At 46.9% G+C, this 13,157-nt stretch overlaps 1 protein-coding gene and 1 long non-coding RNA gene across 3 annotated transcripts in view; both read right to left on the minus strand.

The window, feature by feature from the left end:
- Positions 1–4,126, minus strand: part of PLCL2 (phospholipase C like 2) — a 235,856-nt gene extending 231,730 nt beyond the window's left edge. Inside the window, exons 1-2 of one of the 2 annotated variants that reach the window (XM_020987210.2) lie at positions 3,816–4,126; positions 1,612–2,174 (exon numbers count right to left, since the gene is read on the minus strand). In XM_020987210.2, coding sequence (XP_020842869.1) covers positions 1,612–1,944 — 333 coding nt within the window. In that variant the 5' untranslated portion in view covers positions 1,945–2,174; positions 3,816–4,126. Of the gene's footprint in view, positions 1–1,611; positions 2,175–2,849; positions 3,452–3,815 lie in introns of those variants that run through there. The other variant, XM_020987211.2, reaches the window with a different exon arrangement.
- Positions 4,127–11,624: 7,498 nt separating this feature from the next.
- Positions 11,625–13,157, minus strand: part of LOC144456344 (uncharacterized) — an 81,963-nt gene continuing 80,430 nt past the window's right edge. The window contains exons 2-3 of the long non-coding RNA XR_013485427.1: positions 11,847–12,013; positions 11,625–11,704 (exon numbers count right to left, since the gene is read on the minus strand). This is a non-coding gene — a long non-coding RNA (uncharacterized LOC144456344). The remainder of the gene's footprint in view (positions 11,705–11,846; positions 12,014–13,157) is intronic.

Raw genomic sequence — 13,157 nt, forward strand, 5'->3', positions numbered from 1 at the left:
CAGACAAAAAAAAAACCCAACCACAAATATCTGACAACCAATATAAGTAACTCAAATTACTCAATCAATGTTATTGATTTGTATGAATGAAGGAAAGCAATAGCTTTCATTCCAATCAAGTTCTATGGAAACATCCATGAATAAAAATGCCAGAGTAAAACTCTTTCAGCCATCAAAAATAGGGTTTGGTGTATTCCTTCAATTCCACAGTATATGCCTCAGGTAGTTAACACATAATGGCTCTTCTCTACCCTTCACAATCCAAACAGATGACACAGCGAAAATCAATTTCACAACTGCCCCTTCCATGCAGTTGCTACTGTGGTCAGTTTCCCTGGATCCTTGTAGAAGTCCACAACTGGGTCAGAAATACTTAGAAGATGCTTTTCAGGCCCAGCTAAACAGAGAATCTCACTCTTGGTTCAATCCCACTCCCTCTGAGTTATGTTGTTTTGTTTCTCCCCGATACTACCACCCCCAACCCCACTCAGACCTCCCACCCTCTCATTTTATCAGCAGCTAACAATAAGCATCATTTCAGTGATGGGAAGGGTGGGCGCAATGCTTGTTAGCTGTGTTTCCCCACTGGCTGTCCTTGTATTCCCCTTGCTTTTCAGAAATTGAGATTCTCATCTTTTCAACACCACTTTGGAAAGCACTTGCCCTCATCACAGCCCATCAACTGGCTTTTCTTCCCCCTTCCTTGCTTTGTAGCATTTGAAACATTTATTTTTACATTGCAGACAGAAATGGAAAATTAAACTGAAACCATAACAAAGTGAAGAGCTGTTAATAGTACTTTTTTAAAAGCAGAAAATACATCTCTGCCCTCTACCTTCCTCAACCAAAACAACAGTGTTGTTTTGCTTCTCTCTTCCCTTTACAAAAATCCACGTTAAAGGCAAAAAGAAAACCGAGAAAAGAACTAAAGGCCTCAAATCTATCTAGTCAGGTTAGAAAAAAAAACTAACTGTGATCTTTTGGATTCAAGGAAAAGGAAATTTACAATTGTATGAGTTCTTTTCAGAAAACCTACTCATCTCTTCCTGTCATTTAGTGATTAGAGACCTTATCCCATGCAATGCATCCATTTCCCAGAAGCAACTAATAAACACAGCAAATTCTCACTAACCACTTTCCCCACTCCTCCCTACCCAGACTGGTTGCCCTGCAGGCTTTCACATAATCCCCATGCCTTCAAAATGCAATGGAAAACCTTCTGAATCTGTCACCTGGCCCAGACTAGCAACTCAGGCAGCATATACAGACAGGGCCGGCCATGACTCCTGATAACACTGGGTCACTACCTGCCCCCCAGGCTGGTCCCCATGCTCCTGGCTGGACCAGAGGCAGCCGTCACAACGGGTTAGCAGCTGAAACACTCCCCATCACCTTCCTCTGGGCCCTTCCTGCACTAAGGAAACGCCATCTAGACCGGGACCCTCACTGAGCCAAAGCATTCATTCTCCAGTCTGTTCTTTGGCTGCATACCTTCTTCAGCCCACCACCGGTAGTCTTCCTCTCTGTCCCCTTCTGAGAACAAAGCAAACCCCAGCTGCCCCTTGTCCCCTTCCTGTGGTAGGCTGAGGTCAGTGTCATCATTCTACTTACCTTGATGATGCTACTCCTGCGGGGGATGCCACCTGGTTTGTTCTCCCGGCCCGTTGCCGGGGTCCCCAGGGTAGGGTGGTTTCCTCGAGAAGGGCTGATGGGCTTCCCGGTTCTGGGGTCCTCCCCTAACACCCCCAGCGTGCAGTCTCCGTTGGAAACCCCACTGCTGCTGTCATAGCGTGCTCTCCCCGAGCTGACGCCACCGTCACCACCTCCACCACCTCCTCCTCCTTCTCCATCTCCTGCTTTAAAGGCTACCTTTCCAAGGGCAGGTCCTGGGGAGGCAGGCAGGGCCCCACCGCTGCCCGCGGCCCCCCGGTCAAAATCTGCCATCAGTCCCCTCTGGCAGCGGCAGCCCAGGACGGGGAGGTCCTCTTCTCTCACTCCTGCTGCTGCTGAGGGGCTGCTGCCGCCGCCGCTGCCGCCGCCGCTGCTGCTGCTGCGGCCTCAGCCCCTCCTCCTCTGACTGCTGCTTCCACAGCTTCTTCCGCTTTTCTTTTTAATTTAGATTTAAAATGTGTGTGTTTTCGGGTCTGCCTCCTGCGGAGTTACAGACCTGGAGGCTGAAAAAAAAAAGAATAAGGAAAGAAAATGTCTTCGCTGCTGTTCCCAGAAAATCTCCAGCTTTCAGCACCTGGGAGAAGAAAACAGTCCCTCCACACACTCGGACACGCAGGCAACACATGAAAAGCTGACCATCTCTCCTTGCTGCAGGCTCCAAAAATAACAGCATCCCAAACGCTACACTTTCCACTCCCATCCCCACCCCCACAGAGGACAGGAGAAGAGGGGCTAAGGAATCCCTGCGCCTCCTTTCTTCCCCCTTCACTCACACGAGCCCACACACACACACACACACACACACACACACACACACACACACACACACACACACGCTTCAGATGCTCTGGCCCCCTCTCCCAAGCCTGTGGCAGGAATTTCTGCAGAAAGACATCCCAGCGGCGGCTGCTGGGGCTGGTGTCTCCCCATCAACCGCAAGGCTCAGGGTAAACAAACAAACTTACAAGGAACACATCCTTGAGAGGCGGCTGGGGCCACAGGAGAAGAGGTTGCCCCTTGACCTTCCCACACCCCCTCTACTCCCAGCCCTGCATCCCAAGTCTCCCCCCCAACCCCGAGGTGGGCTAGAAGAGAAATGGGCGGGGAAAGGGGCAGTGGAGGGACTGCCCAGCCCGGGAGGGACTCGCCCGGGGACTGGCTGACGGGAGTTTGCTCACCGCAGTGACATTTGTCGGGCGCCTGCCCTCGATCGTGTCCGTGTCAGTGAGACACACGGCAAACAGCAGAGACAAGGTGGAGGCTAGGGCACTGAGCCGCTGGGGGAACTTTCGCTCGGGGCATCGGGGTTGGGGCGCCAGCCCTGCTCCCGCAGCCAGCCCTCACTCCCTAGGAGCTCTCTCCTAGATGCCTCTCTATAGACTCTTCGCTGCCCCCTGCAGCCACTACGCAGTCCCAACCCAGGGGCAGGCAGGCAGACAGCAGCAGCGTGCCTCCTGTCCCGGGGGCTCCTCAGCCCTCCCCCAGCTCTGCCATTGTCAACACCTCCTCCGGTGAGCCCGGTGCCCCCAAAAGCCAAGACGTGGGGAGGAGACCGGAGGGGAGGTTCCTTCCCTTCCATCCTTCCCAAACATTCCCATCCCCAAGCTCAGCACAAAACCCCAGCGTCCGGGGCTGCGATGGTTAACTCCCTGCATCTCGCCCACCAGGGTACCACTCCGCACCACTCGCCGCTAGCCGGTCCCCTTAGCCTTCCTGGGTCCCAGCCGCTATCCCGTCAAATTACCCCGGGCCTTCAGTACCCTGCTCACTCCTTCCTGGCTCCTAGCCCACTCCCCATCTGCTCCGTTTGGTCCTCCCTCCTCCTGCCCCCGCTTGCCCTCATGCTCTCGTTCTAATCAATCCATCCCCCTGCCTCCAGCCTATCCCTACACACCCCTTCCCATTCATCCACCCCTCGGCAGCCGGCCTGCCCCCGTGCTCCTCTCTCCCTTCCTCCTTCCCTCCATCCATCCATCCCCAGGCTCCACACATCCACCTTTCCCCTTCCTTCCTCCCTCCCTCCATCAATCACTCCTGCCCCCGGCCCCGCCCTCCCTCCATCCCCCAGCCCCTCTGCTCCCGCTCCCCCCCCAGCAGTCACCGACCCCAGACTTCTCCCCGCCCCTTCCCCGGCCAGCACCCACCTAGGGGCCGCCCCCTCGCTCCCCGCCGGCGTTCGGGGTCTCCAGCGTCCCTCCTCTTCCTCCTCGCCGCCGTCCTCCTCCCGCCGCCGCCGTGGCTGCCGCTGCTGCTCTCCCCGAAGCCGGATGCACAGCGCCCGGTTCATCTGGCTGCGGTGGCCCCCGCGGCTGCCGCTTTCCCCCGCTCCTCCTCCTTCCTCGGGCTCCCTCCGGGGCGGGCGCAGAGGGCGGAGGAGGCAGCCCCTCCGGCGGCGGCAGCAGCAGCGGCGGCAGCCCCAGCCCCAGGAGCAGCAGCAGCGGCCGCCGCGGCCCGAGCCCACCCGCCCGCCTCCCGAGCCGGGACACTCTGCGCCCGCCCGCCGGCCGTCTGTCCGCCCAGCCCTCGGGCTCCCTGCCCCCAGCCTCGGGCCCTCCCTCCCTTCCTTCCTCCCTCCTCTTCTCCCCTCCCTCCCCTCCCCTCCAGGGGCGGCGGGGAGGGGGGCGGGCGCCTCCTCGTCCCCGCTCCCGCCCCCTCAGCTGCAGCTGCCAATCAAACAGCCCGGGTGGCGCAACGACGGCTCCCGCAGACCTCCCTCCCCACGTCCCTCCCTCTCTCCCTGCGCCCCACATCCCCGCCGTGCCCTCCCCGCTCCGCCCTCCCCGGGCAGCGGGTCCCCCGGAACCTTTTCGAGGAGCCAGCGGGGCTGGTTGCTAGGAGAATGTCCCAAGAGGAGCCCCAGATCCCGGAGGCGCGCTGGCTGGAGTGGAGGTGTGCGGAGCGCACACGCCCCCTGCACTGCCCTACTGAGAGCCCCCCCCAAAAAAATTAAACTCCCAGCTCCTCTCCTTCCTCTTCCCCATGACACCCTTCTCCCCATCAAAGAAGTGAGCTTGTCATTTTGGGGGGGGGGAACCTTTGAGCAGCTGCTTCTCATCCTTAGCCCCTTCCTCACTTTCCCAAGTCTTCCAGGTGGCTTCTTTCCCCACCCCCACCCCCAAGCCCTTTGGGTCTGATCCAGGCCACGTTTACTTATGGCCAATAATTGATACTTGAGGGAAGGGGATTAAAGGAAAGGAAACTTTTTCACTGGTGAAATTTGTGAATTGATGTATCAGCATTGTAATCTAGTACCCTTTGAGATCAGGTTTGTCAGGATTAGGGTATAGTCATTGGACAGAAGCTAACCATTCCTCCTGCTGAATGCAGAATATCGCAGGAAAGAGGAGACTGTTAAAACTTCCTTAGTGTTGCATGTACAGATACACAAAAGCCACAAAACAGAAGTTCTTAACCTGGGGTCCATAAACTTGGAACTTGCACCATTTTGATAACTATTCCAATAGAATTGGTTTCCTTTTAATCCTATGTATTTTATTTATCCACTTAAAAATATTCCAGGGAGGGGTTCATAGGCTTCACCAGGCTACCCAAGGGGTCCATGACACAAGAAAGATTTAGAACTTTCGCAATAAGGCCAAAACAAGCACATAACAGTATTTTCTCCCATACATCTCATACCTCTGAAGCAACATATGGAGCAGAATCCAAAGGACACCCAAGAGGCAGCTCATATTAAGAAGATAAAGAGCTAGCCTGAAAAAACTGGGTTCAAGCTTGGCCTCTAACATGTTGGCTTTGGTGTTCTGGCCAAATTATTCAACCTCTCCAAGCTCTAAGTTAAGTCTCTAAGATTACAAATTGCAGAGAAGACACCCACTTGCATCAGTAGAGGAATTTTCCCCACCTGGAATTCCCTGTATCAATGAAATCTCAGTTCCTGCCCCGTCCTTACACCACTGTGTAAAGCTTCTTGCCCTGGGATTGATTGTAATCAAGTTTGATGTTTTAAAAAACAGCGACAGTTTAAAGAGAAAAGTAGTGAATTGAGGGTTACAAATCCAGTTTATACCAGTGGCTATACAAAGGCAAATTAAAAAAAAAAAAGCTTTTGGCAGATTATAATTTAGTGTATCTGTGTGGTTCTGTTATTTTCATCCTTCTCTTCTTGCTGCCCCCCACCCCTTTGTTCCAGTGTTCATGGCAGTTAACTCCGTGAAACTATCTCCTGGTTATCATTGACTCGGGCTTGTGAAGGTATATTCATGGGAGGGAGAAGCATGATGGACAGTATATAAGTAAAGGTCAAAAGAGAGAGAAACAGATGATTTTGTCATTGGAGTATCACAAACCACCTGGACAGAAAGAGGAAATAGGGGAGGAGTTGTGAACCACCATAAGGCCTGTCACAGAGGTATACTAAAGCGATGAAGGGAGACTTCAATTGTGAGGTAGCGAGGTGGCGAAATGGATGGAGTGTTGGGCTGGCCTTAGTAGTTATATGACTCTGGGCAAGTCACTTAACCTTGATTTGGGTCAGTTTTCTCATCCATAAAATGGGGATAACAATAGCACCTATGTTTGGGGTCCAAATGAGATAATTATAAAGGGCTTAGTATAGTGCCTGACCCATATATGGTAAATAGCACTATGTAAGTGCTAGTTATTACTGTTATTGTTGTTGTTCAGACATCTGTTGGAACTCATTCTCTCTGCCAAAGCAAAGTAGCTAATAACTTCTTGACTTGCCTGAGTGATCATTTCATCCTTCAGAGGTAGAGAGAGAAACCAATGAGGGAAACATTTGTTTGTTTGTTTGTTTGTTTGTTTGTTTTTCTGGAACTGATCCTCACCCACAGGAAGGAACTGGCTGCTGGGGTGGAAATGATGGGAATCCTGGGAAGGCAGTGATATTGACTGCATGCTAATATTTGTGAAAGAGAGGTAATCTAGGCATAGTCTGACAAGCGTCCTAGATTTCAGTAAGGCAAATTTTGAAAGGTTTGGGAGAAAGATAGGAAAGAGCCCATGGAGCAAAGTGCCACAGGGAAAGTCAGCCCAGGAGGGATGGGAGAGTGAAATCCAGAAGAAATAAAGGGAAACAATGCCTATAGATGGGATTTGTCTAAACTCATCACCACTACAGATTTTCAAAAGATATGTGCAGAAGCAAGTCAGGTAACAGAGAATGAATATGAGGGAAAGGTACAGTCCTATAAGAATACTGTCAGGAACTCTAAAGCTCAGGATGACTTAGTGAGGGAAACTAAGGACAACAAAAGAAAGGTTTTTTTAAAAGCTGTACTTAGAGAAAGAGGAGGATTAAAGAAGAGATAGGACCTTTCTTGGGGGGGGGGTTGGGGAAAATGATACCTGATAACAAAAAGAAGAAAGAGCTACTCAATTCTTATCTTGATTCTGGGTTTTTTTCTGCAAAGGTTTTTTTTTCCATTTTTTCTCATTTTATTCTTGTAGAGAAGATGGAGAAAAATGGGTTAGATGATAGATAATATAATGCAAAGGATTCAGAACTGGTTGGATGTTCAGATTGAGAGTAGTTTTTCATGGTTTAAAGCCAACGTGGCAGGAAGTCTTCAGCAGAGTACTCCAGGGATCTGTGCTTTGAGAGGTCTGATATTTTTATTAATGACTTGGGTAAAGATATAGATAGTATCGTCACCAAATTTATAGGTGGCACAAAGCTAGGAAGGATAGCCAATGTACTGGAAGACAGTCGAGAAGAAAAAAAAATCTTGACAGTTCAGAGTATTGGGCCAAATCACATAAAGATGACATTGAGTCATCTTTATTCACTCACTCCTGTTTATTCACACAATCTATAGTTTCAGTGGGGACAAATTCACAAGTATAAGATAGAAGAGGCATATTAGACAGTACCTGCCCTAAAAAAAATCTGCTGGTTTTAGTGGGCTGCAGGCTCAATGGGAGTCATTTAGTGTGAGTCATCAACCAGGAAAGCTCACTTTATCTCAGACTGTATTGACAGAAGCACAGCTTCTAGGAACAGAGAAGTACGTGAGTCAAGTCAAGGCAATGAGCGTTTATGGTACTAATTGCCAGAAATACAAACAAAGGTTAAAAAAAAAAAGTCTGGGCGCTCAAGGAACTCATAGTCTAAAGGACTGCCTCACCATACTCTGCCCTTCTCAGATCTCTCCTGGAGTGCTAAGTTCAAGTCTGGGCACCAGAAGGACTGGAGAGCATTCAGAGGAGGGAAACCAAGATGGCGGAGGGTCTTGAGTCCGTATCCTATGAGATAAATTGGAGAAACTGAACATGAAAAGAGGACTGGAGAGGTGATGGTGGATGTGATGAAGAACACAATGACCATTTTCAAGTATTTGAAAGGCTACCTGGTGGAAGAGATATTAGATTCATTCTGTTTGACCCCATAAGGCAGAATCAGGAGCAATTGAATGGGCAGAAGTCACAAAGAGGAACATTTTGGTTAGATGTCAGGAAAAGCTTCCCAACAAATAAATCTATCCAAAAGTGAAGTGGTCCTTGGAAAGGAAATGCTTCCTTCTACTTGGAGGACTTCAAGCAGAGGCTAAATGGACCCTTTTTGAGTATGTGGTGTATAAGTTGGACTATATAGCTACTGAGGTCTCTCCCATTGCTCAGATTCATGATTCTTACTCCCTTCTCTTCTATACTTCCTTCATTCATATGTAGTCAGATGATGCCAAGGTGGTAGAAAGGGGGCAGGAAGATAGGGTCCTTTGAGTTGTCCTTTGCTATTTCTGGGCCAACTACATAAAAAGCCAGTCATAAACTTTCCAAGTGGACTTTGTCTTCCAGTCATGTGTAGGTGTGCCTCTCTTTCAGAATGAACTCAGTCTCTCACATTAGCAAAAGAACTAATGGCACATGTTAGCAGTGTCATTTGTCAAATCATATTCTGCTTTGTTTTATTGCCACAAGTTTCCTAATGTAAAAAAAAAAAGGAACAGATTTTAACCCTTCAGGTTTTTTTTTCATAAGATCAACACTCCATTCATCTATTTTTCCACCAAAGTGAATATTTATCTTACTATCTACCCTGAACAGATCAAGGGAGACTTCGTTGAAATAAAGTTGGCATTTAAATTAAAATGTTTCCCCAAGCATCTTGGCAGACCTGTAACTGATGATGCCAGAAGCCAGAGGGCTGTGCCAGATCCCTTTGATTATTCCCCATAAGTACTTGTCTTCTACATCTCCCTGGTCAGAATCCTGCTGATGTTTTAAGTGTGTTTTTTCATCAAATGAACAGTGAAGACTGTAGGCACTTTTTCCCTAAATGAGGGGCCAGGAAGCTGCATGTTCATTCCTCCATGTCTAAAGCTAGACTCTTGTCTTGGGAACCACCCCCAATAGATGTCTCAATGTCTAAGTTCAGAACCTCAATCAGGAAGGACAACATATGTAATCATTTCTTTCTCTTTACTGCACTTTTTTTCTCCCAAATTCCTCTGTGAATCTTTCCTATACTGCTTCATTAAATGCTTTTATTGAATAAGTTTTAACATAACTGACTATAGAACTATCTTACTAAAAATGTGTTTTCTTGGCATTTAAAATTGTGTAGAAGTTAAATCTGAGGAGAAATTCACAAAATACTAGTCATTATTCTGCCAAGCCTAGGATTTTCTTGTAACTGAATGTCTAAAAATAATGTTCAGAGAAATTTTCAGGGCAGCAAAAGAAGTGAGATACGATATTATTATTCACAACAATAATAAAAAAATGTTCAGTGACATTTGTGCAGAAAATCTTGCAATGTATTTTCCATACAGCATAGTGCAATGGCATGGACACTGGATTTGGAATTAGAGGATATGGCTTCAAATGCTGGCTCTGCCACTTAACTTGACATTCAGCTACTTAGTACCTGTGGACCTCAGTTTTCACATCTGTAAAATGGGGCTGAATTAGATGATCTCCAAGGTCCCTTCCTATGATAACTCTATGATCTTATAATCCCATGATCTAGTTGTCAGCCTCACAGCAATTCTTCGAGGCAGGTTCCCCAAGCATTACTATACCCATTTTACAGAGGAAGAAACTGAGGTTCAGTTAAATTACTTACCCATAGTCACTCAATGAATCTCAAACTTTCTGTCTCCAGTCCTATCATTTTATCCCCTACATTCCTGGCACCTGCTGCAGTTTATTTATTTCACCCATATATCTATTGGTTACATTCGAATGAATAATTCCTTTCTCTTATTTCTTGGACAATATCTCTAAAATGTTGGTAGAGTCTCAGTCCTGTTTGTCTACACAATCTATGGTTTCCTTTCCTTATTTCTGATTTATGCTGTATATAGTCTGCTTGTACGTAGTTATCTGCGTGTTGTCTCCCCCATTAGACTGTCTTTTTCCTCTCTTTGAATCCCCAGTGCTCAGGACAATGCCTGGCACATGATAGGTGCTTAATAAATGGTTATGGACTGACCAATTATCCTTTCCTCATAATTGAAGTCCTCCATCATTTCTAACATCATTCTCCAAACCGTCTCTCTTGGTGGGGATTTAATGAGATGCTACACCCTAAGCACAGTATCTTCAATGTTGGGTAAAGAGATAATCTCCACTCCCTGATCCTTAATCAGATGTCTCCAAGTCTCCCTAAAATAACATGTTCTCTGTTTACTGACACTTGCAACTCTGCATATTCATTGCCAGTGCTGTATCTGCCTGTTCCAACATTATGGCTTTCCGAGTCCTTCTGACTCACTGAGCATTTGGATTTTTTCCCCCCTCTGGTGTATTATAATAATATCCATTTTTCCAACTATAGTTGTATTTTGTGTATTTCTCATATGTCTTCAAGGCATATTTCTATCTTTAAGCCTTCGAGTTGGATTGCTGTAATGGGCTTTATTCTTCATTTCTGGAAGATTAGCTAGAGCAAAAAAGCAGACAATCAGATGGTTTCAGAGTAGGGACCAGTTATATCAACTCACTATCTTCCCTGGCTACACATTGAATCTAGGGTTGATTTTTCATCTTTGAGGTTCCTATGGTTTGCATTCTGATTATTCTATCATCCTCAGCAGTCAGTCAGCAAGCATTTAGGAAGCACTTGCTCCATGCCAGGCACTGTGCTAAACTCTAGGGATACAAAGAAAGGCAAAAACAGTTCCTGGCCTCAAGGAGTTCAGAGTCTAACGGGGAGATGGCATGCAAATAGCTATGTGCAGACAAGATACAGACAAAGGACCCAGAGCAGGAGACAATATGTAAATAAGAAGATACATATAAGGTACATACTGAGGTCGTGGGAGGTAATCTCAGAGAGAATGACACCAGCAGCTGGGAAAATATTTAGACATTGGCTTCCTTCCTAGGCAGCAGGAGATATGCCAGTGGTTTTCAGTTTCGTATTGTATCAAAGTAGAATACTGGCATTAGAAAGATGGGTCTTTGTTTCAGGGAGAAGTTTGGAGTCATTAAAGGAGCCTTGTAATTTCCCAAAACCAATCCTGCCTATCTGGCGGCAAGTCATAGAACTCTACAGTAGGTGAAGAATTAAAAATGAGGGCAAAGGAGAGGCGATAGTGGGTGTGAGCAGGCTGTAATACGTAGCACAGAAAGAACTACAGAGAAGAACTGGAGAGAAGGATATTACTGGAGAAATGGATGATCAGAAAAGAAGATGGCTTGATTATGGGGCAAGAGTTAAGGACGATCTGTGCGCTCCGCAAAACGTCAAGGTAAATTGAGGAAGGTTCCCAGAACACTGGGGGGTTGCCCTGTGGTGAACTCACGGGAGGATATGACCAAGAATGACTAAATAGGAAACATTCGAATTAACAAGATTATAGATCAATTTGAGTATCATGGAAGGTCAAGATTGATTTAAGCATTATAGAAGGTCAGGTGAAAGAGCATTTTTAGGTGAGGGCCTTTTAAAAAATTTTTAATTCCCTCTCCTGGTATGACAAAGCCACCAATCAATCGACCAACAGTATTTATTAAGTACTTACTACGTGTCAGATGCTGTGCTAGGCCTTGTGGATTCAAGCGCAGAGAATGAAACAATCCCTGCGTGCAGGGAGCTCACATTCTGTTGGAGGAGACAAGAAGTAAGACATATATAAATGGAGAGAGAGACAATAAAAGTAAATAAGTAAAATTTATTTACTAATTTATTTACTAAAGTAAATAAATAAATAATAAATAAAAACATGGACCAAATAATTGAGTACCAGGTGGGTTGAGAAGGAGGGCACTAGCAGTTGGGGAGATCAGGAAAGGTTTCCTGAAGAAGATGGTACCCCAGCTGCTTCTTAAAGGAAGACAAGGCTGCTGGAAGTAGTCAGGAGGGAGTGCATTCCAAGCATGGTGAATGGCCAATGTAAAGACGTGGAGAGTCCTATGGGAGGAACAGAGAGAAGACCAGTTTGACTGAATCGTGGAGGGAAGGAAGGGGAGTAATGTCCAGGGAGTCTGGAAAGATAGGTAGGGGGCAGGTTGGATAGGGCTTTAAAGGCTAAACAAATGGTGCTAGAGGCAGTAGGGAACCACCAGAGTAGGCTAGGTAAGAGAGTCAGGTGATCAGATCCGTGTACTTGGGGAAAATCAGTTTGGCAGCAGTGTGCATCATGGATCCTCCATGCTACCTGACTGAATCATAGATTTAGAGCTGGAGTAGTCCTCAGATACAATCCAACCCCTTCCTCATTATAGATAAGAAAAAGGACCAGAGACATATGTGACTTGCCTAGCATCACACAGCTACTAAACAATGGGATTTGAACCCAGTTCTTTCTGAATCTAGATCCAGGAATCTATCTACTGCATCATGCCGCCTCTTCTATTTACCTCTTAATATTTACCCATATACTACAGATGAGTCGATGAGGTCCTTTGGGAAGTGCATCGACTTCCCCTTTTCAGCTTCTGGGCCACCATGTTGAGTTAGGTGGCACTGTCAACCATTTTCTCTCTCTTCTTCCCTTGGTGGCTAAAGTTCTAGAAAGTTCCACTTACTCCATCCCCACCCTCCCACCCCCCAATTCACTCTTCCACCCAGGGATCCCTTTCAGCTCTACATCTATGATACTCTGGTCCCTTAAACTTTCTTTGCAATTCTCACTATTCTACTGAAACCGATATGATGATGATGATGATGATGATAACAATAATAACACTAGTATTTCTAGAGCACTTACTATGTGCCAGGGGGCAGCTAGGTGGCATAGTGGATAGAGCACTGAGCTTAGAATCGGGAAGGCTCCTCATCCTGAATTCAAATCTGGTCTCAGATACTAACTAGCTATGTGACCCTGGGGCAAGTCACTTCCTCCTGTTTGCCTCAGTTTACTTATTTGTAAAATGAGCTGGAGAAGGAAATGGCAAACCACTCCAGTATCTTTGCCAAGAAAATCCCACATGGAGTCATGAAGAGTGAATGAGGCATGACTGAAAATGAACAACAGTTGTGTGCCAGGCACTGACCTAAGCATTATCTCATTTAATCTTCACAACAACCCTGGGAGGTAGGAAACTGAGGCAGA

This window comes from Phascolarctos cinereus, unplaced genomic scaffold (assembly GCF_003287225.1).
Source record: "Phascolarctos cinereus isolate Bilbo 61053 unplaced genomic scaffold, phaCin_HiC Scaffold_1;HRSCAF=81, whole genome shotgun sequence".
Classification (NCBI taxonomy): domain Eukaryota; kingdom Metazoa; phylum Chordata; class Mammalia; order Diprotodontia; family Phascolarctidae; genus Phascolarctos; species Phascolarctos cinereus.